This window comes from Telmatherina bonti, assembly GCF_933228915.1.
Source record: "Telmatherina bonti genome assembly, chromosome: 15".
NCBI lineage: Eukaryota > Metazoa > Chordata > Actinopteri > Atheriniformes > Telmatherinidae > Telmatherina > Telmatherina bonti.
In genome coordinates this window covers 12,254,934-12,276,992 of record NC_136613.1, presented here as the reverse complement: position 1 = coordinate 12,276,992, position 22,059 = coordinate 12,254,934, and the positions used below count along the sequence as shown (strand labels likewise).

Sequence of the window (22,059 nt, the reverse complement as noted above, 5' to 3'; positions counted from 1 at the left end):
CATCCGATCACGTCCAACTATCTCAGGTATGCTTACACACACACACACACACACACACACACACACACACACGCATACTGCTGTATGCTGTAACACTCTGTTGCTGGAACTTTTTCTTGCTGATTAAAGAAGAAGAAGAATTATCTGAGATTATATAGGTAAAGTAAAATATACAAATCAGTTGTGTTTTATGGAGGAACTGTGGAAAACAGATGGATTCTTCCAGAAATTATGACTGTATTTGGGCTTCATTCCAAGTTTGGGAAGACTTTAAAGCATAAACAGTTTAAACGATGAAACCATTTTGATGTTTCTAAGATCTTTGAGCCGAGATATTTCTATAAATAAAGCTAAAATTAATCAAATGCATAAAGTTATTGGAGGAGACAGATGCTCAGTACTTCCAGTCACTCTGTACTGTCAGTTAATGAAAACATGAAGGCAAAAGAGCTATAAAAAGACATCCGCTTGGCTTTGGATGAAGAAAAAAAAAATCCAGACTGTCTTTGATCATGAAAAATAAAAAAAAAAGAAAAGAAATAAAAACATCTAGAACTCTGAATAACCCAGAAACAACACTGAGGTAAACATCGGGTGAAATAAATAAAAGACAGCAGAAAGGGATAAAAATAAGACATCATTCATTTCTGTAAACTTTGGTTTCACTTCAGTTCGCTCAAAATGCTGCAGAAAATGTGTGTGTGTGTGTCTGTGTGTAATCTATTTAGGATATGGAGATTACCATTAAATCGTCCGGCAGGGATTACACTCCCTTTCACCGAGCTGATTTACAGGCCACACTTGTAAATGGGGGTTAACAGCTTGTTATAAGACTCTGGATTGTGTGTGTGCACGCGCGTCCCACGTGTCAAGCTAATCTTCATTGCTCAGAGCGATGAGAGGGCCAAATAAAGGCAGCCGGCATGGTGAACAACACCAAAACAAAGACGTAACGAGTGATGGGAGGAGAGAGGAAGAGCAGAACAAAAGAAAACAGAGAAATAGTTGGATGCACTCAACCGACAGCAGCAGTGAGAAGAGGAGGTACGTCATGCTTCTGCTGCATGAGGTCACAGCAACAGCTCACTTGTGAGTGTTACCCATGCAGTCAGTGCAAATTGCAAGTCGCCTGAAGCTCACAGTAAAGGAAACATTTCTTTGATGATGAAGAGGTAAAGGTACAGTACAACTGAATCTACATGACAGGGATTGCATCACTGCAGGTTGCTTTCTGCAGCGGTGCAAAACATCTGGGCAATCCAAAAACACGACCATGCAGGAAACGTGAGTTTAGTCCAGACTGTGTGAGAATATTTATGAAAACACAGCAACCAGGGGTGAAAAAAGTACTGGGAAACTGTAATAACGTAAAAGTATCTTTACTTTTCTTAAATTGTACTCAAATAAAAGTGAAAGTATGCATTTATGCGTCAAGTAGATTAGCAGCGGAGATGGACGATCAGTGACGTCCGGCATAATGCCTGATCAGGCTGAAGTTTTAGCCCTGCATTTATGGTTTTTTTTACGCCATAATGGCGGAGGTTTCAAATGTAGTGATGCAAAATACTTTCAGTTTTACAGTCATTTAGCAAACACTTACATATGAGAGTGAGAGCAACACAAGCCAGAAATCAAACAGTAGAGGACATCAAAGATGTAAAAATACAAACTCTAAAATTATATTCAAACATTTATTTATAGCTGCAAATTTTTATGGCTTTGACCATACTTGGGTACAAATGTACTTCCATCCATCCATCCATTCATCCATCCATCCATCCGTTTTCTTAACCACTTGTTCAAAAATTGTCGCAGGAAGAGTGTATCTCAGCAATCATTGGGTGTAAGGTGGGGTACAATCTGGACAAGTTGCCAGTACAGCACAGGGCCAACACAGACAGACAAGCAACCTCTCACACTCACTAATAGGGACAATTTAGAGTAACCGGGTACCCTAACATACGTGTGTTTGGATAGAGGGAAGACAAAATGCACTTGGATAAAAGTAAAATAACCCATTTCCAAGACTACTTAAAAATGAAAAATTACTTACAAAAACCACTAAATTATAGTAGTGCAAGTAAATGTAATTAGTTACTTTCTACCTCTGAAAGCAACTAGTCAGAGAGGACCATAAGTTACAAAACACTTGTTGAAAAACACAAGAATTTCAAAAAACATGATAGCATTTCAGAAAATGCAACTAAAAAATCTCACAAAGCAACAAGAAACAACTCACAAGCAAACACATTTTACAAATACTACAATAAAATATATCTTTTTTTTTTCCTGGAGCCAGATGTGACCATGCAATGACAGCTGAAAATTCCTCCATAAAAGCGGTTTGAACTGAAGCCTCGTACTTTCAGGACTCGTTTCTACTCAGCTTTCTATTTTTCTTTACTTATTTTATGGAGAGTCAATCAACACACTTCAAGATGCTTTCAAATTCGCCAAAGAATTAAAACAAACAAAAGAAAAACCCTCTTCCCTGCTGAGGCATATAGAAAAGTTCCAAACTCGCTGCAGCTTTCCCGTCACTTTGAAAAAGAAGCGATAAGGGGGAGAGTGTGTGTGCAGAAGATCTGAGATGTGTATCTGAAGCGGAGAGTCAACAACAATGTTGACCCACCGACGATGCTGCTCGGTGAAGTGTTTACAGATTAAAAACAAGCAGAGACACTTGAACCAGGTGGAAAGGCCTTCGATTACTGCTGAGCTGGAAATCGGAGGGAACTCTTTTTAAACACTGTGTTGTAGGATATCTCATTAAAATCCACATCTGGTCGCATATCTGTGTCCTGACTCAGACCAGGGCTTCGTTCCACAGCATCACCTGGCAGACACATGCTGCTGCAAGCAGCTTGGTACCAGAGGAAAACAGACTTTCCACTTGGTTTCACACACTGGGGCTGCACACACATTAAAAGAAAAAAAAAAACAAAACTTTGAAGAGGTTTTGATGCCATTAAGTGATGCAACGTAATCGTTTTTTCTTGAAAGTAGTTTACAGGGGTTAAAAAAATCAGCAAAACAAGTTACAGAAAATGCCCCTTTTACCAGCCCAATCATGTAAAAGCGATTTTCAGGGCAGATGGGTGGATTTAACACACATAAACATAAAAATCAAGTTAAAGTTCTGAAGTAAATATTTTGTGTAAATGTTAAAAAAAAGTGTAATTATTGTGAAAGACAAATGACCTACTTAATATTTGTTTCCAGTCAACCTCACTGTTGTGCACCTTTACACACTATGCTAATAAATTACATTTCACTAAATTAACTTTGACATCAGACAGATGGTATCTATGTTCGCAACTCAGGGGGTTTAATGTAAACCATCAGAGAATGAAGCTTCATGCTCCACATTAGAAAAGGTCAAATTATGCACTTTAATCACGTCCCTGTTTTTGTGGGCTGTATTATCATTATTATTAGCATTAGTATTAAGTGGGTAAAATCTCTAGATTTTTTAAAGAAAATTTCCCGAAAAAAACAAAAAAGCAGTATGAGAATGTTTTAGTTTGTAAGATGCAGTTATATCCTTTTAGAAATATAAACTTTTATGTTGAAAAAAAACTCACTGGAATTAAAAATAAAAAAAAAAAAAAGAATTATTTCTTGTGATTTTTTTTTCCCTTTTAAGATAACAGAAACACACACACACACACACACACACATACACACTGCTTGAGGTGCAACAGCGATCATAAATAAATGCATAACGAATGAAGTCATCACTTAAACACACGCACAGTTGCTCAAAGCATTCTGTATTTCACACACACACACAGACACACACAAAGAGTCACGCATGCTCACACAACACAATGACCTCATCCCCCACTTTACCCCCCCCCCCCCCTCCATCCCACACATACACACTGTCACACACAAAGAAAGGGTCGATCCATTAAGACAAAACTGCAGCTGATCCCTTCCTTTATGTTCCACTCATTTCACTTCATTGTCTGCAAAAGACTAATGCAAATATATCAGAGAGGCCATTAGTTGATCAGGACGGGTAACCGAGTTATTGCCGTCTGCACCACGCCATCTGATCTCTGAAACAATGTCAAAACTGTCGTTGAAAACACACAGTGTGTTTAGATTTCTTTGCATTGTGCAGATATGAGCTCATAATAAAGCAGAAAATGTTCTTTTAAAACATTTAGAGATTCAAGGAATATAGATGTGATCATCTAAATGCAGCGCAAGGAAAAAAAAAACATTTTTTTACGACACTAAATAATTTATGAGACGTCAACTGTTATGACTTCAAGAGGCTCAGACATGCTGAAGGGATTTGATTAAAACTTCTCCCAGAGAACATAAATTAACTAAATCAGCTAAAAGTGCACAATAACGCCACAGCAAGCGCATCTAAACTTGGCTATTTATTTCCTTTATGTCTTCATCGTTCCTGGTTCATCGGACTTATCTGAAGATACGGTAAAAGATAACAAGATAAACTTGTTTTCAGCCCTTTTTTTTTTTTTTGCTATTTACTTACTTTTTGTGTTTGGTTTTTAATGAATAACCTCCACAAGCAAGCCCATCCACAGCAGGTATTTGTTGAGATTAAAAAAGTCATCATAAAGAAACAAGTAATGTTAAAACTGAAATTTTATTCATTATTTTTGCTGGGATCAAACCAGCATCCTCTAAGCCTCGTGTGGAAGCACTTTATTTTTCCCCTTTTTTCCCAGTGGAGGAACTGATAAACCAAAAGGATCAATAGCAACAAGATAAATCAGACTACATAAAGACGCTTGTTTGTGCTGCAGCATGAATTCTCACAATGAACATTTTTTATTGACGATTAAACTATTGACTACTGTCTTGAGCTTTAACATGTATTCCATTAAGTCATTAGGGCAAAGCGGTAAAAACAAAAGCCTCGTGACAAATGACTTGGTGGTCATTAATATATCAGAATGTGTGTTATTAATGATGGACTCACATCATAGATCATGTCATATTCTAGCAGCTGCTTTATGGTGTTATTGTGCGTTTATATGCAGATAAGAATCTGTATGTGGCAGATATTTACTGTAGGTACGAGAGCATGTAGAAGAGTCTGTGTGTGTGGCCCGAGGGAGGTAGCTGCAGTCATCACACCTTTTTTCCTCCCTCTTTTCTTTTTTCTTCATGACACACCAGGGTGTCCCTCTCTGTCTTGTGTACCTCCAGAGGTTTTTCTGCTTTGAGGAAGACACCGATCTCATCAGCCTGTCTTGAAAGCAAAGTGGGTGAACACATGACTCATACAGGCCTGAGTGTGAGTGTGTTTGCAGATGAAACCTTTGCTGCATTAAAAAGTCTTGGAGGTAAAAGAGGAACCCCCTCCCACACGCACGCACACACACACATATTTTTGTCCTGTACCTCATCCTTAAATAATTAAGGTGGCACACACACTTAGAACTACACCATGTCCACACCCAGCACTGGAAGCTGATGTCGAGAGCACACCAACATGCATAAATCTGAAAATACATCTTTGTCTGGACTTGGTGGTTTCTGCTATATTTAGTGTGAGGTGGAGTTGGACGCTTTAGCCTGTCAGATGATTAACTGGGCTCATTTTATTTCTTTATTTCTGTCAAATAGTTGGCAAAAGCCAACACTTGCACTTCATGAGCTGATAAAAGGTAACTGTTGTTTCTGTGGAACAGCGCAGAAGCACGAAACATGTGACACTCTGTGCATCAGGTAAATTATCATGCTTGTTAAGCTGACTGAAAATGAACCAGTTAACGCTAGAAAACAGTCATTTCATTTAAAAAAAAAAAAAAAGCATTTTAATTAAGTTTTGTACATCAATTTTTTTTCCCCCTTTTTGTTCAAACTGGCCTCTTTTTTTTCAGACTGTACTGATTTCAGAAGAACAAAGATCACCGTATACACCTGATCCTGCAGCTGTAATCTGGACATGTTAATAACTGTTTCATCGAAATGTCAGTGTTAATGTGAGTGCAACGTGCGACTACCAAGCCTGCGGGTCTCAGAATGAGCTCCCACTGATCTCACACAGATACTGATGCTGAAAGTCTGTTCTTCCACACACTTCACTTGTCATATGCCAGACAGAATTGTGGAGGACCAGAGCTTGTGCCTGGAAACCAGAACATCTGGAAAAAACTGATGCAGCAGCTTCACGCAGAGAAACTTTTTTTTGTGGTTCAAACAAGCCAAAATGATTAATTTGATCATTTTTGCGGGGATGAAGCTGCAAAAATTTTTCTACTCTTAGCTTTGATTTTAAATCTATACAATTTCCTTCAATGTAAAAGAACCATTCAATGGAAACAAAGTCTACTTTTTTCCACTGTGCCAGTTTGAGCCTGTGATTAATGAAGCACCAGTTAAGGCTGAATGGATCTGTTGGGCTTCACCGGGATGAAGGTACACATCGTACATAAAGTTTATCTGAACCAAGTGCCTGTTATACTTTGACTCTGTTGAAGTCATGAGGTTATGTCAGCTGTTGTGTCTCTAGTGGACCATGGGGATTTTTACATCACCTCCATCTGTAACTGAGGAATTTCATGTTGTGGATTACTGTGCTGTCGTACTTAAATTCATCACCGTGACCTGAGTGGAGTTTGAGACCGGCTATTGAAGGGACCTAATCAAAATTTAGTAAAAATAAAAAGAAAAATTAAACAAACAAACAAAACAAAAAATGAATTTAATTAAATTTGAACCCACCCCAATTTCTACCCATCTGGTTTTCATTTTTGTATGACTTCTTTTCTTTTAGGTATCTGGGAATAGTGGTTATTTTTCCATCCAAATTGCCTCTAAAACTCTGGCTGATAGCCTGGATGACTGTCACAAATTTATTATCCAAAGAAAAGTTCCATTTCAACCACGAGGAGTGCCAAGGGGACTGCTTGTGTCCATAGGTCAAACAAGGACGTTGTCTCAGCCTGTTAAAATTTAGCTGCTGAAATTGATCTCTTCCTCTGAGACTTTTTAAACAAAGTTTTGGCATTTATAGATGTTTTCTCCAAGTGTCCTTACAGCATTAATGTTTACACACAATCATCTCTCAAACATACAACCTGCTTAACTAAAGATGTCCAATATTATCGGCATACTGATATATTTAGGCCAATATCAACATGAAAGTGCAATCAGGTAAATTAGCTGTACTGGTTTTTACTCTTTTAGTGACATAACTTTCACACAACATGCATATATTATATGTCAAACTCTTCAGCTAAGTCTTCCCGAAGTCAAAATGACATAATATACAGAGATGTCATGTATAGTTTTTCAGATATGTTTAGATTGTTTGGCATCTGTATCTGTATTGGAATCTGTATCTGTATCAGCTGATATCGGTATTGGAAATTGGGAGTTGGTCAAAATTGGTATACTGGATATTGGTAAAAATACATTTTTAAAAAAGTGCCAGTATTGAACATTTCTATGCTTAAGGCATATTTTTCTGGTGCGAACAAGTTTCTAAGTCTGATAGAGAGTTTGTTTGAAAGTTCTCCTTGATGTTTGAAGTTAATAGTTTAAATTGGTGCAATAATCATGCAACACTATGTGATGCTCACAGGATCCATTTTTCAGGAGAAAATTGCTTTAAATAATTTTGATTGATAGAATTCCTCAACCCACAAATATCTCAGTTCATGTTCCGTTTCTATATCTGCTCTACCAGTTGAAGTTGCCAACTCTTATAAAAGTACTGTAGATCCTATTGTTATTTTTATGCTACCATACCTAAAATGTAAAACCAGTGAGTAGATGAGGGGCCTGAGTGCAGCAGCCCAGGAGGCCTGGATGGGAAGTTTGGTATTTATTTTTAATCTCTGCATTTTCTTTGTGCTGTCACGCAGCCACAAAAACAATAGACACAGAAGGCTGATGGAGACACCTGCGCTGTTTGATCAGATGCACAATGGATTTTTAAGCTGCGAAAACCAAGCAGCGTTTCCGGCTGTCTGAAATAGTTTATCCATTTATCAGGAGACATGAGCTACACAACACAGGGCTTGGTGCCAACTAAAAATAGAGGTAGAACAGATGCACCCCTTCCTCACTCGCTTCCTCCGCTTTTGTAAAAACGACAGAACCCTTCTTGACACAAATACATCGCATTCAAATTAACAAAGTCACACGCTTTCCATTTATCTGTCGATGTCTAAGATATGCATCAACTTTCCCTAATTTGTCCCTGAACCTGTTCACACACATGTACGCTCTGAATGAGAACACATCTATCCGCATAACACACTGCAGCACTTGTCTATTCCCTCTGGTATTCCTGGCAGCATTGTGGATTAAAATAGCTGGCGACCCACATATCCCGGCATAGCAAGCATGGTGCTGTTGGACCAGACAACAAAACCAATTTGTCCACCGAAAACCAAACAGCTGGCCTGGTTTAGAACTTCCAATTATGACAAATATTAGAAGTGTTACTCAAACACAGACGATCAATAGTTCCCTCGACTGGATAAATAATAACAGACGTTTGGACTTTAGGGAGCAGGGAAGTTATCCCGAAGGGCATTAAAACATCCAGTGACAATAACAGGAAGAGAAGGAGCTGCTCTTTTATTAAGTTTGAACCACTGATCCAATCGAGTGTAATTTGATTAGTGTCTCGGATGCTTCACCTTGTTGGCGGGCAGCTTTTTCATGTTCAATTCAGAAAGATGACATTTGAAGGAATCATCAACTGTATAAGTGACACAAGTAGAGTCAAACTTTATTTAACATAGAACCATGCAAAAGTCTTGATTAGCGTCCAAAGTCGGGCCTCGAGGGCCGAGGGACCGCCCTGCAGGTTTTTTGATGTATCTCTGTTCAAACACTCCTGGCTTCCATTAAATGGATCCAAAAGCCAATGAAGTTCTGCACAACGACTGATTAGTTTGAGTCAGGTGTGCTGGAATAGGGATACTAGGAAAAACCTGCAGGATTGTGGCCCTTGAGGAATGGAGCTGGGCACCTCTGGTTTTCATCCAGTCAAAAGTTTCTTTATATTTTGGTCCAAAGAAGATAAAAGAAAGTTCTTCTGTGGCTTTTTGAAAAAAATTCAAGCTTTTTTATTTGGTATTGGTTGCTCTCTCACCCTGCCTTTCACCCAAAGACTGCTGGGATTGGCTCCAGGTTCCCTGCGACCCTTATTCACACTAATCGGTTAGGCTAATGAATGAATGGTTGCTATCTCCCATTTTCAGTCGTGTCCTTGTACCTGACCACTTCCAGATAAATGTTTTATTGTTTGTTCAGCCATTTAACTGTATCTTCAGGCAATTTTCAACTAGTACTCTTTCACAAAGACAACTTCTTTTTTTCTCATTTATTTTGTCACATCAAAAAAAAAAAAAAAAAAAAAAAAGAATAGTGTCTGAGAATTGCATTTTTTTTTTGTGCATGTATACCTTTTTACTTTCCAAAGAGCTTTTAGACAAAAACTAATAATATCCTAGCATGAAATACAGTGTGTTCTTAAATATTTGTGTAAACTGGACAAGAGGTAGAAAAAGAGAAGTATTAGGATTAAAAACTAAAGCAGAGGAACCGGATCTAAAAGTCTGAAAAAGAAATCTGGCAAAGAGCTGACACAGGACCTTGGAGTAGGATCCGGCACTTTAGTTGATCCATCTACCTTTCATTGAAACAGTCTCAGCAGAAAGGAAGAATTCTGACGAGAAAAGGCTGAGGTGTGCCAAATGATGAGAACTGGACTGAAAATCTGCTGCAGGATATCTTATATAGGGAAGAATCCTCCCCAAAGCCCAGGCCGAAGCAGTGTGGAGGCAGCGCGTGATGCTGTTTACAGGGAACAAAGCAGAATGGAGACTTTCCAAACAGCTTTGAAACATCCTTCGATGAGCCTGGAGAACTATTCCTGAAGAATACTTGAAATGACGATAAAAGCTTGTCTAAGTGGGTTGGTAGCATTTCACAGCATTTCCTCCCTTATATACCATATTTTTCTTATTGATTTATTTAACAATAAATTATTGTCATTAAATTAAAGGTGACTAAAACTTATTGCAGTTTTTAACCCTGAATATTGTTTACTTTTGGTTGATTTTTTTCTAAACTTCATTATCTGAGAAGTTTTAATGCTGAAAATTATTAATAATATTATTATTATTATTATTAATAATAATAATAATAATAATAATAATAATAATAATAAAACTGTGCACGCCCACCTCTGTGGTAAAAGTTCAGGGAACAGCTGTTTCTGTCAACACATTCTGTGTTACAGCTCGTTCTTCCAGGCTAAGACAAAGACATGCATCAGCAGAGCCGAGGAGAAAAACAGGACAAAATTCCCAAGGTCATCCTCCTCTGCATCTGACCCATTTACCATCCTACACACACACACACACACACACACACACACACACACACACACCAATCATGCATGAATAACAGTGCACTAAAACACAGCCCTGCTACGCCCACTCTGCAACTCTCTCGCTCTGTCACAGAAACACCTGCACACACACACACACACACACACACACACACACACACACACACAGAGTATAGATTATGTTACTGTATTATGCACTGACATCCCTTATGAAACTCTTCACCAGGTTTCATATAGACACGCTTTGACTGTGGCCTCGAGCGGCGCTTAGGAATAATTCAACGTGCCATAGCAACGTGTAAGGGATGCCACTGTTAACAATCCTTTTCAAGTTGTTTTCGAGAACCTGCAACACACACAATGAGGCATCTGCTGTGCACTCATTCACCTTGCTGACATGTGTTTTTCTGTTTTGTAGTGTAACATGCAACAAAAGAAAAAATTAAAACTGATAAAGCTGGCTCATTTCTGAAGATTGCTCCAGAACTCAAAGAGCTCATTGTGCAAAATCACAACAAGAGCTCAACATATGGATGTATTATCATCATTACTATTATTATTATTTAATATATTAGATCATACTTGTATTAATACATAATCACATTATTTGTTTATACACAACCAGACATTCTTCTATTTGTCTTCCAGTCTTCATACATCTTCTTACTCTTGCCATGTTTATGATCTTTGATTTGCATACTTGTTTTTAAAAGGATCTGCATTTTTACATGACTTGGTATGTAAACATACGTAAACATTATATGTTAACATGTATCTACGTGTATCTGTAGGTTCTGTTGCTCTCTACTGGAGCTTCTTGGTCAGGTCATATTTCCAAATGAAAGCTGGTTCTCAAACATTGTCCCTGGTTAAAAACAGTTTAAATACATAAATATATGACAACACTGCATAACCTGTACATAATGGTGAAACAGCATGGTGTGTTCAAGCAGAGGCTTCTTCAGCTCTGCTGCAAATAGGACTCTTTTTAATAATCATCTATCCTTTTTTCCTCAATTCATGCATTTATTTAATTGAAATAATCAATGATTTAGTATATCGCTATGATATAATATCCCTTTGGAAAATAATAAGGTGTCTGTTTATTAAATTGTACCTTTTAAAAGTATGTTGATAAGAAATCTGGGTAAAACAAATTAAATTTGTTCAGTTCACTGTTGCCTGCATGTGTAAAGAGAAACGTCTGGTAGCTCAGATGGTACAAATCCAGGTTAGTTGCCGAATTCGTAAGCTACAATTTCATAGAATTTAAGTTTCAAAGTAAAAACTACTTTCCTGAGCGCCTGAGCCTTCTGGCAAGAATGCAAGTTTAAGTGTCCCATTGGCCTTGGTAAGCTAACACAAACACTGTCATTTCCTCTGCCACTATCAACATCCTCTGAACACTAAGAATGATGTCATCTCCCAAACACACAAACACACGCTCACACAATGGGAATATGGCAGTGCAATGGTTGCTACTGGTTCAGCACAGAGAAAAGGCTTGTTTCTTACCAGATATGAGAATAAAATCATTTTCAATAAAGGTGTAAAGTGTGAAGCAGCGTGCTTTCATGAACCAAATCCAAGGGGATATTCCAGCAACCCGTCTCCCAAAAGAACATCATTAAAGGGAGCTTGAACAACACTAGTGGTACATCATGACATTTTGATGCTGTAAAAACAAATTTGTCTCCTCCGGCCAAAACACAGCATGATTTTGTCAGCTGCCTATCCTTTTACCCCATTTTTTTTCTTTGTTTGTTTTGTTTTTTTCTAAGCTTGCAGTACTGAAAGAGAGGAAGAATAATAGGCAAGGGGAAGCAGCTCCTACAATGACACTGTTTTTGTTGGAAAACTTGCTTCACACATCAACTTTTCCATCTCATGCAGAGGAAAATCTCTTCTGCATGTTTGAAATTCCACTGATCTCCATTTTTTTTTTTTTTTAAATGTGCAAATTCAAACTATGCATAAAATAAAAGGATGTTTGGGAGGGAATAGTGGTGGCAGAGTGGGAGACTAGGAAGGCTGGATGGCTGCCAGGTCACAAGGCTTTATCCCTGAGCCAACTGATCTGCAAACACGGCCTCAGCAGGATGTAGAGACAAAAATGTACACAACACACCTCAGTGTGTGTCTGTGTACATCACAACACATCCTGTGACCATTGATTTTTTGACCATACATTTTATATATATATATATATATATATATATATATATATATATATATATATATATATATTTTATTTTTTAAATTTCTTTTTTTTCCCTACTTATCCGTACTTCCATTAAATTAAAAAATAAAAAACAAAACTTTTTTTGTGACTAAGCCAGGAATGTCAGGCCACTGTCCTGAAGATTTTAGATGCCTCAGATTGATTGGTCATGATGTAATGGCCTATCATGACATGTTTCGGATACATACTAATAAATCTCCAAACTTCAATTCTTCAGCTTTATATGTTACAAGTATGTTAATTTAATGAGAATTTCATGGGAAATATAAGCAGGAATATTTACTGTTTCTGTTTAATTTATGTAAAATCACAAGTAAGAAAAAACAGAGTTTTGTTTGCATCAAAAGTATTAATATTTGCAGAAATTGCTCGACTTCTGCACTTCCACAATCCTGCACCTCCATGCTTCTGCTGCAGCTCTGACAGACCTCAGTGCAAGTTTTTGTGCTATGCTAGGCTAATCCCTTCCTGCACTAAAAGTCACAAATATAGGAAGTAGAACACAAACATAAAAAATAAAAACACTACACCTTCCACACCTTACAGCAGGCGGAACGACAAAATTGCATAGTTCATACAACTGATAAACTTTTGCTTCAAATAAAAAGGGGGAAAATCATAAACACATGAGATCTATTAGGATGTGTATCTACACAATAAGAGATATCCCGCGTGTGCTTCAGGCATGAAGAGATGAATGAGTAAATCTCCTTGTAAACTGTAGTAATCGGGCTCTGTGGTGAATAGTGCTAGAGAGATGCCCTCCATAGAAAACCACTCATCTTGAAAGATCAGGGCTATGGCTTTCACAGTGGAAGTAAGCTCTCTCCATCATGAGTGCAGTTCATTTGTTCTGCTTTCCTGCCGCGGCAGTCTGACTGCTCAGTTTCTGATCTAATCTCTGCCACCGTAGTCTCAATGGCTTATTTACTTACTGAATTATGGCCTCCCAGGCAAGCGTCTGTGTGTTTGACTTGAGTGGTTTCAAATTATGGGGAAAAGACAATAACCATACGTGTTTGGGAGTACGATAAAATAAATAAATAAAAGTGGGGTGGCTTGTATTGACAAAATGGTACCAGTTTGCACAATATAAGACATAAAGAAGCATGTTTTAATTTGTTTTCAGAGTCGTGGCAGTGAATGGACTGTCACATACGCAAAGTCGTGAATCAAGCATTTTTTAATTAACTAATGCATTTCTTTTTGTCTGATGAGATTTCTGACTCTTAATTATACAACTTAATCTGATCATTTAACCTTCCATTCATTCGGTTTCAACAAAGCTTGTTTCTCTACAATGAGCTGCAGCAACTTTCAGTATGTTACAGACGAGATATGGACTCCCCTGGACGCTGAATGGGTCTTCTTACAGAGACAAACCAGTTTTCTGCTTGTTCACTTCAGTCAAACAGTCCCAGTTTGGGAAGACATTATAATCCCCTGCAACTCCAACTAGACAGTTGGTCTAGGTTGGTTTGTTATGGCTACAATACCAGAAAATTATCAACAAAAATAAGAAAAAGTGGCATTTAGATAATTATAAAGTAAAAAAAACAAACAAACAAAAAACTAAGGAGCAAACGACTTCGTTATTCAAGAATCAGAATGTTGATACATATTGGCCATCATCACCACAAAACTGGATCTTTTCACCTACCGATGACACCACACAAAAGTCAGCAAGGTTGTGGGTCAAATGTGATCGATTGTCTGTCTGACATTTGTTAAAAATGCTTATCTCTAGAAAAGAAGACATTATGCCATTAACAACTGAAAAGGAGGCTTGAACTTCATTCCAGGCTCTGCATTTGTGGTCTTCACCAGAGGCATGATGCGTGAAATATAATTGTGCAAGCAGGTGCTGCATTGCAATGTTGCTGAAAATAAACACACAAACACACACAGATGTGACGCAGCATTTCATCCTACACTCCCAGTGTGGCCCACATTCAATGTGCTGCAGCCGTGGTAACCATATGACCTAACCACGTGACATTTAGTTATTACTATAAAAGTTGACAGCTGTAGAAAAAAATCCACTAATATGAACGCAAATACAAATATGAACATAAAATGGTTCTTTTAAATAGTCTTTTACATCCAAAATTGGAAAAAGTACTGGTCCATTAAACATTAAACATCCCAGGAGTGTTTTCTGGTTTTTCTTGAAGGCCCACAGTCCAGGGAGACAATTCATCTTCACAATTCACAGTGTTCGTCTCAACTTCCCTCCAAACAGATGTCTAAATGTAGCTAGCCTAGTTTAAAAATGCCAATTTGAACAACAAATAGGTGTTTGTGAAGGCTGTAAATAACCAGTAGCTATACTTTAAAAACTGACCAGTATTTACAAATGGCAGTGCAAATCAAATGCACAGTTTCAAGACAAAATTAAATAAGCCTTTATTGCTACAGTAATCAAATAATAAAAAAAATGCTACAAGCTAGCTTCTGATGTCAGCTCTTTGCTCTAGCCAGAAATAAAGTTAATGTTGGTGATGTACATGGTTGAGACAGAAAGAACCATCCATGAGTTTGGCTGAGAATCCAAACCAGAACCAGAAGTGCTGTGGTGCAAAAGTATGCACACCTTCTTGGCTTTTAGAGGTTTACTTTGCAGTACAGACAGCTGTAAGAACACCGGAACCGTTCCGATGCTCAATTAATCTACCTTGCATTTAAGTGAAACACATGAGGAACAACCAACAGGAAAATCCAGCCTTTGGAAACACCTGTGCTCAGCCAACATCTGGCGTGGGAGAGATTTTTTTAAAGCCTGGAAACAAAGCCATGGGGGTGGCTGAATAATGTTGAATGTCTTCTGTTGACTCATAAGTAACACCAAATCACAGCTTTCTCCATCTGAAGGTGAGTAGTAATGGCAGGTTTTGACACGACCAAACAAGTGAACATCAAAACTTTAAGTTTGTTTTCGATACAATGATAAATAAGCTGCAACATTACTCCGTCTGTCTTATCCGTCTGTCTTTCGCTGCCTCTTTTTCCCCGTTTCTCATCTTTTCCTCTCTATTCCTTTGTCCCCCCCCTTGTCTTCTTCCTTTCTGTCTGTTGTGACTATGAGGAAGCAGCTGTGCTCCACAGACAATTACATAACTCTGTGTGAGTGGGTGCATGTGTGTGTGTTAAAAACGTCTATTGTAACACAGGCCGGATGGTGAGAGACACAAAAGGAAGGTAGAGAGAAAAAAAGGTGGATAAATGTTGTGTTGTTTCTGACTAACTTTTATCTGCATTTTTATTGTGTCTGCTGGTGTTTTCTCTCAGCCTTCCCACCACTGGTCTTCTCACTGTCCCCCCCTCCATCCTGCCCTCCATCCTGCCCTCCATCCCTGCATACAGAGTTATTGGGCTGTGAAATGTGAAAAACTGCAGCATGCATGGCAATTCATTATCTTGTCAAACTTCCCCAGGCCTGCCTCAAGCCAGGGGCAGACAGTAAGAGAGAAAAACAGAGTGAAGAAGAGACGGAGACAGGAAAAAACCAACAGTTCATGCAGTGGTCACTGCAGTGGGTCAACAGGTTACCAATGAGAAGGGAAGTGGGGGGAAATAACAGATGCTGTGCATGAGTAGTTGCACAGCTTGCAAACATATTCTGCAGTTTGGACAACCAGTGGGTCCACCAGGGCTGGGACTCCACTCCGGTAAGGATTCAGACATTTATATAACACAAACATAATCACTTTTAAAGATGTGCAAGATGTGACACCACTAGGTGTCACACTAGAGCACACTTCAGCAGCAGCATCTGAGAAGCCCAGAATGAGTGGAACCGAATCAGTCATGGAAACCCAATTTGGCACACTGCAACAGCAGCTAGACCTCTTGTCCATCTGTTTGTGGGAATGCATCATTAGATGAATATATAAATTAAAGTTGCCGTTTGTTAACAGTAAATTCTTGAGTTTGCCATTTGGCACCACCATCTTTTTTTTTTTTTTTTTAAAGAGCTGAAAATTCCACAAACCACCAACACCACAATGGAGGAAGTGGAAAGTAAGAGATGGACTGGACTGAATTACTTATCCCTGAGTAGGAATATTTACTGATTTACTGATTCACAAAATAATTGGAAGAATCACAAGTACACTAAACTTGACTTCAAATGTTTCAAATGATATCCTATTACAACAAGATATATTTTGGAACCAGTATTCATGTAGAAAACATGAAAACAGAAAGTAGAGCCATTTGAAATTTAACAATGTCAGCGTGGCTACAAACATGTGGTTTCTCATGCGTGTACACTGTGTACAAAAGCCAAATTGATCTTGCAAGTTAGATATTTTGATTTTGAGCCAAATAAAACAAATAATTAAATCAGGATCATGTATATTGAACTGAATCTGTTTAGAAAAGCTTCTTTCCAACTGTTTTACTGAAAGTGCAACAATGTTACATAACGCGCAAATAAACTCTGCCTGACAAGCCAAATTAAAGGCAAGAATTTCCCCATGTGCACATCCTTGGGGGCGAAGGTCTTGATTGCATTTGACCTCTTTTTTTCATAGCTTTCTCAGAACTGAAATATCTGAGATCAAATTTCTGGGTGTTTCTTCCACAGAAGCATAAAGGACTTAACAATACTGCTTACCGTTGTGTTGTACCTGCAGCTGGTTCTGTAGCAGCTGTAGTCTTGCTTGGCCAAATGGAGACACTGTATCTCAGTAACACAGAGTCGGTTGGTATAGCATAGCGCTGTAATGACTCCAGAGCAAATAAATCAATAAGCCTGAAAGGAACTACAGACACACCGAGCATGTAAACTAGAAGACGAGATGAGAAAGGGATTGTTTGAGTCAGCCAGTTTAAAGCACTGTTAGACTTTAAAAAAAAAAAAAAGATACCTGCAGATCTTGTCCACATAGTGTTTCAGTCTGTAAATGTCGCTCTGCAACCACCACAGGAAACCTAAACCTCTGCATCAATTACACCTTAATCATTCCTGTTTTCACTGTCTCCATTTCCCCCTCGTTCATCAGACTTTGGAGTAGCTCTGCTTTGAAATAAATTGATTATGTCTAATTGGGAAGTCTGGGTTTGATCCTTGACTGCTCCACATGCATACACACACAAATCCCTGAAGCCCATCACATCATCCCTAACCTGCAAAGATGCTGCAATTATACACAAAACATGGGCTTGCACTGTCAGAGGCTACAAGGCTGACAGACAGGCAAGTCAGGGGGAGTGTTTTCCACATGTTTAGCCATGATGCAAAGCAGCCGATAAAAGAAGCCTGTATGAAGAAACAAAGACCAGGAACAGGGACAGCCTGGGAAGATAAATGACACCCACAAATCAGGCTGCCTATGTGTGCATGTGCCGTTCGTCTGCTTGTGTGTGTGGTTCTGTCCGTCTGACAGCAAACGCCAATTACTGTCAAAAGTGGCGGGATGAGTCCTGCCAGACCATAGCTTTCCATTAGTGCATGCCAGCCAAGCGTGTGTGTGTGTGTTAATGTGTGTGCATGTGAGATGGAGTGAATGAGGGAACAGAGAGAGACAGAAGGAACAAGGGTGGAAAAAATGTGGGTGTGCCATGTCTCTGAGTATAAGTGTTTGTCTTTCTCTTTTTGAGACTATGTCACTGCTGGTGCAGAAAAATTTGACAAAATGCATCTTTTCCTTCCAGCTTTGCCCTCTATGCCATAATAAACTAGAATATTCCACGCTGAAAAATAAGCTTACAGCACAAATAGTTATTTTGGTGAAAATGAAAACCCACACATCTGTTTGACAAACAAAAAATGGAAATATTCTCTTAAATTAGCCTACATACACAAACAGCATCCACACAGCAGAAGCATTAAACGAATATTGTGACATGAATGCTAATGATGTCTGTATGGAATCATTTCTTACATTTGTTTGAAGCACAAAAAGCTGTCCAAAAGTTGTTACCCAAGCTAAAATACAGCAAGCAGGTTCCACTAAATAAGTAATAAGTGTCTAAGTGTCTAATAAGCTAGCTAGCAGTAGCCATCCATGCATCAATCACCTGGAGTGAGTCTTGTTGGTGATGGAATAAACAAATATTTTACCACCATTGGCTTTTTCATCATTAGTTTTGGTCAAATCTTATCATTTTACTGTGCTTTACAAGTTCAAATATAAAGATTTTGCCTTTGCAAATGGTCAAGATTAAGCTAGTAGCAAACAGCCGCGTACATATCCAGCATTACTGAATAAACATTATTCAGAGTAGTTTCTTTGTGCTGTAACACTGCAAAAAAAAAAAAAAAAAGTATACAAGAAACTCTCAGGCTGAGTCACAAAGTGTCCCAGCAGTCTTAAAAAAAATTAAAGCAGAAACATGCTTTAGGGCTGAGTTACTTTTAAGTGGTTTTTGCTAAGCTAGGCTAATTGTGTACTGACCTTACTGAACACAGAAGAAAAACCATTATCGCCAAGGTAACAATGCTTAAATGATGTGAGACCTTTTCTGTTCGAATGGCTTCAGACATCAAAGGAGAGATCAGATTACTTATTTCATCAGTATTACTGATTTTCTTCTGTTATTTCACTCTTTTAAAAGTGGAGAAAATCGGCTGTCATAATACAGGCCAAAATGTGTTAAATTGCATGTTTTACATCCATTTGTGTTTGTGCTGTGCTTCTGAACAACAATCACATATTAGTTTTGTATGCTACACCTGACAAGCTATTTTCAGGGGTTGTTATTAAATTTGCTGCTTAACCTATGGTTGTGTATCTTCCAGGATCTATGTCTGGCTTGAATTTGTTCCTTCGGTGTGTAATGTTTTAAGCTGTTTACAAATTTAACCAGTTTAGGACTCTTCAGTATACTTTATACTGTGACAATCATTCCTCTTTTTTGTCTTTAACGTCAAAATGTAGCAGGGAACTAATAACAAAAGTCTCCAAATCGACATTGTATTATAGTAGTGAATGCTGCTGCAACCCTCCAGACTGGCCCTAATTAGTTTTACTCCTAAATCAATTAAAAATATGATAGACAGAAAAATAGGTTACAGGGCATGAAATAATGTGATGTTTGTACTAAAAATAGGATGTGACAGTGTGAATTGGTGTCAGTAAGACAGTCACACAGGAGAAATTCAGCTTGTGCTCCATTCAGCACAACAAGAATAAACACACACATGGTTCAAATATACAATGCACCAACTCAGCATCACCTGAGTAGATTTAGTGCTTTGCAGAGCTCTAACAGAGTCTTCATAAGGGGAGAACAGTTTCTGTTTATGACCTAAGACTAGTTACAAATATACCAAAATCATTAAACATGTACTTTTTTTTTTTTTTTTTTTTACCCGGTTTTCCTCTTTTGTATGAATCAGTTTTTGATCTTTTTGTTCATATTTTTCCATACTTAAAAATCAGAGCAGCTTCACAGTTTCCCTCAGTGCACAAAAACTCATGTGATCCACACCTGGCCAATCTAATTTAAGGTAAAGTGAAGGTTTTATGTCTTAAATAAAGGTTATAACATAGTCTGTGGGCCGTCCTGCACTGTCAGCTGTATGTTCTACAGTGGCTGCTATGCATTATTCAGTAGGATTATCTGCAAACAAACAGTGGCAGATGTGGATGTATTATTTAAGAATAAGTCAATTCCTATTAGGCACGTGTCCATCTTGAAGGCTATAGCTTGTGCGCGTGTGTGAGTGGATGCTCGTGTGTGTTTGTGTGTGTATGTGTGTAATCAAAACATATCAGGCTGACAGACTGGTCTATCGATCTCAGCAGTCAGGCTACAAAACACCATCAGTCTTTAGGATTCAGATGCGCAAATGCAAAATCCTCTCACTTTCACCTCCAATCTGTTCCCAGAGAGCCTGGACTGTAAATTACATTCAGTGATAAAAAAAATAAAATAAAAAAAAAAAGACAGAAAAACTTTATAAAGTTTGTCAAATGAAATAATACAGGACAAATACACACGTGTAAAGTTCATCCGCGTGGGATATTTCATAGTAACATGAACATAATTAATGAGCAACTTTAAAGCGTAAAAACAACAATAAGAAAAACACTGATCATCGCGTATGGCTGAAATAAGATTAATCTCCTTAACGAAATTGTTCATTATAAAGCAAGATGTAGAATAACAACATTTTTAAGCTTCTCCACCTGCAGTTCAGAGTTTTACGCATCAATGGGAGGTGGATTGGAGACTGGAAACACGACAGGCTCCATGGAGCAACAGCGTGATGCTGCTGTTTTATATTTCTGATTAAAGAGGGTAAATTGAACCTCAAGTATCTGTACTGAAGATGTATGTAAGAAAACGTTTATTTTAATGCGCGTAAACACGATTAGTTTTATATATATTTATACTTTGTAATGTTTGTCTATTAGTGCCATTTGTGGTTAGTGCTCTGTCAACCCTCCCTCCTCTTCCTCTATCGTCACCCCACTCCCTCTGTGTGTGTGTGTGTGTGTTTTCTGCTGTCAGCGGACCTCGCCGTGCTCCATGTGAGCGAAAAAGAAAAAAAAAAAAAAAAGACGCAACTACACTGGTCTCTGCTGGAGCGCTCCCCCTCATGGAAAACAGTAAAAACCCACACAGAAAAGCATCAACCTGCGCCCACATGATGTTTAATCTTAGTTTCTAATCATTTCCAAAAGAAAAAGAAGAAGAAGAAGAAGAGAAAACGCATCATTTCTGACCTGCTGCCAGTTCTCCTCCAGGGAAGGCATCGCGGAGAAATAACCAGTGTCGTGAACGAGTTGGAGTTCCTGGAAAATACTGTAATTTGCCAACACATCCATGTTTAACGTAAAAGACAAGTCAGTAAAAGAAGTCCGGAATCCAAGGGAGCAAAACGCACTTCTTCTTTATCTTCTCAGACTGGACTAATTTAAAAAAAAAAGAAAAAGAAAAAAAAGACAACAACCAAAAGCTGGGAAAGCTCCAGCTGGTGCAAACGAGCGCACCTGAGCACTTTAATTAAAATGGACAAAAAAAGCTAAAGAAAGTGTGTATTATTTTCTCTTTGCCAGCACAATCCGCGCTCCTCTCAGCTCGCTCTGTCACGCCTCTCTCCTCAGTTCGGGCTCAGGGGTGCCAGATCTATTTCCGCATTGCCAGATTGCCAATCGGTCTTCTTACAAGCTGCCAGGTTGCCAGGTTTGCTCCTCCAGCAGCAGACTGTACCCCGCTGCAATCCAGGCGACCGGCGCGAGAGGAGAGGAAGGCGGAGGGGGAGGAGCCACCAGTCAATCATTTTCATGCGTGACCTAATAAGGAAAATAAGGGTGATGATGTCACAAGCGTCCAATTAAAGGAGGCGCTGAGAAACATTGAGTGGGCGGAGCTTTGAAAAATGCAAAGCGTGATTGGCTGCGGGGCGCTGTCAGTCCGGTTGTCGACGGCAGTGAGGGGTGAGTTATTTTTAGAGGCCTATATAAAACCAGCAGCATTCCTCTCTCAGTCATAACAAGCT

At 38.6% G+C, this 22,059-nt stretch overlaps 1 protein-coding gene across 1 annotated transcript in view; it reads right to left on the bottom strand.

Annotated features, from left to right (window-relative positions):
- The window catches only part of klf7b (Kruppel like factor 7b), an 80,262-nt gene extending 58,768 nt beyond the window's left edge, over window positions 1-21,494 (bottom strand). Inside the window, exon 1 of the mRNA XM_079253797.1 lies at window positions 21,284-21,494. Within this exon, the coding sequence (XP_079109923.1) occupies window positions 21,284-21,385 (102 nt within the window). The 5' untranslated portion in view covers window positions 21,386-21,494. The remainder of the gene's footprint in view (window positions 1-21,283) is intronic.
- Window positions 21,495-22,059: the final 565 nt, after the last annotated feature.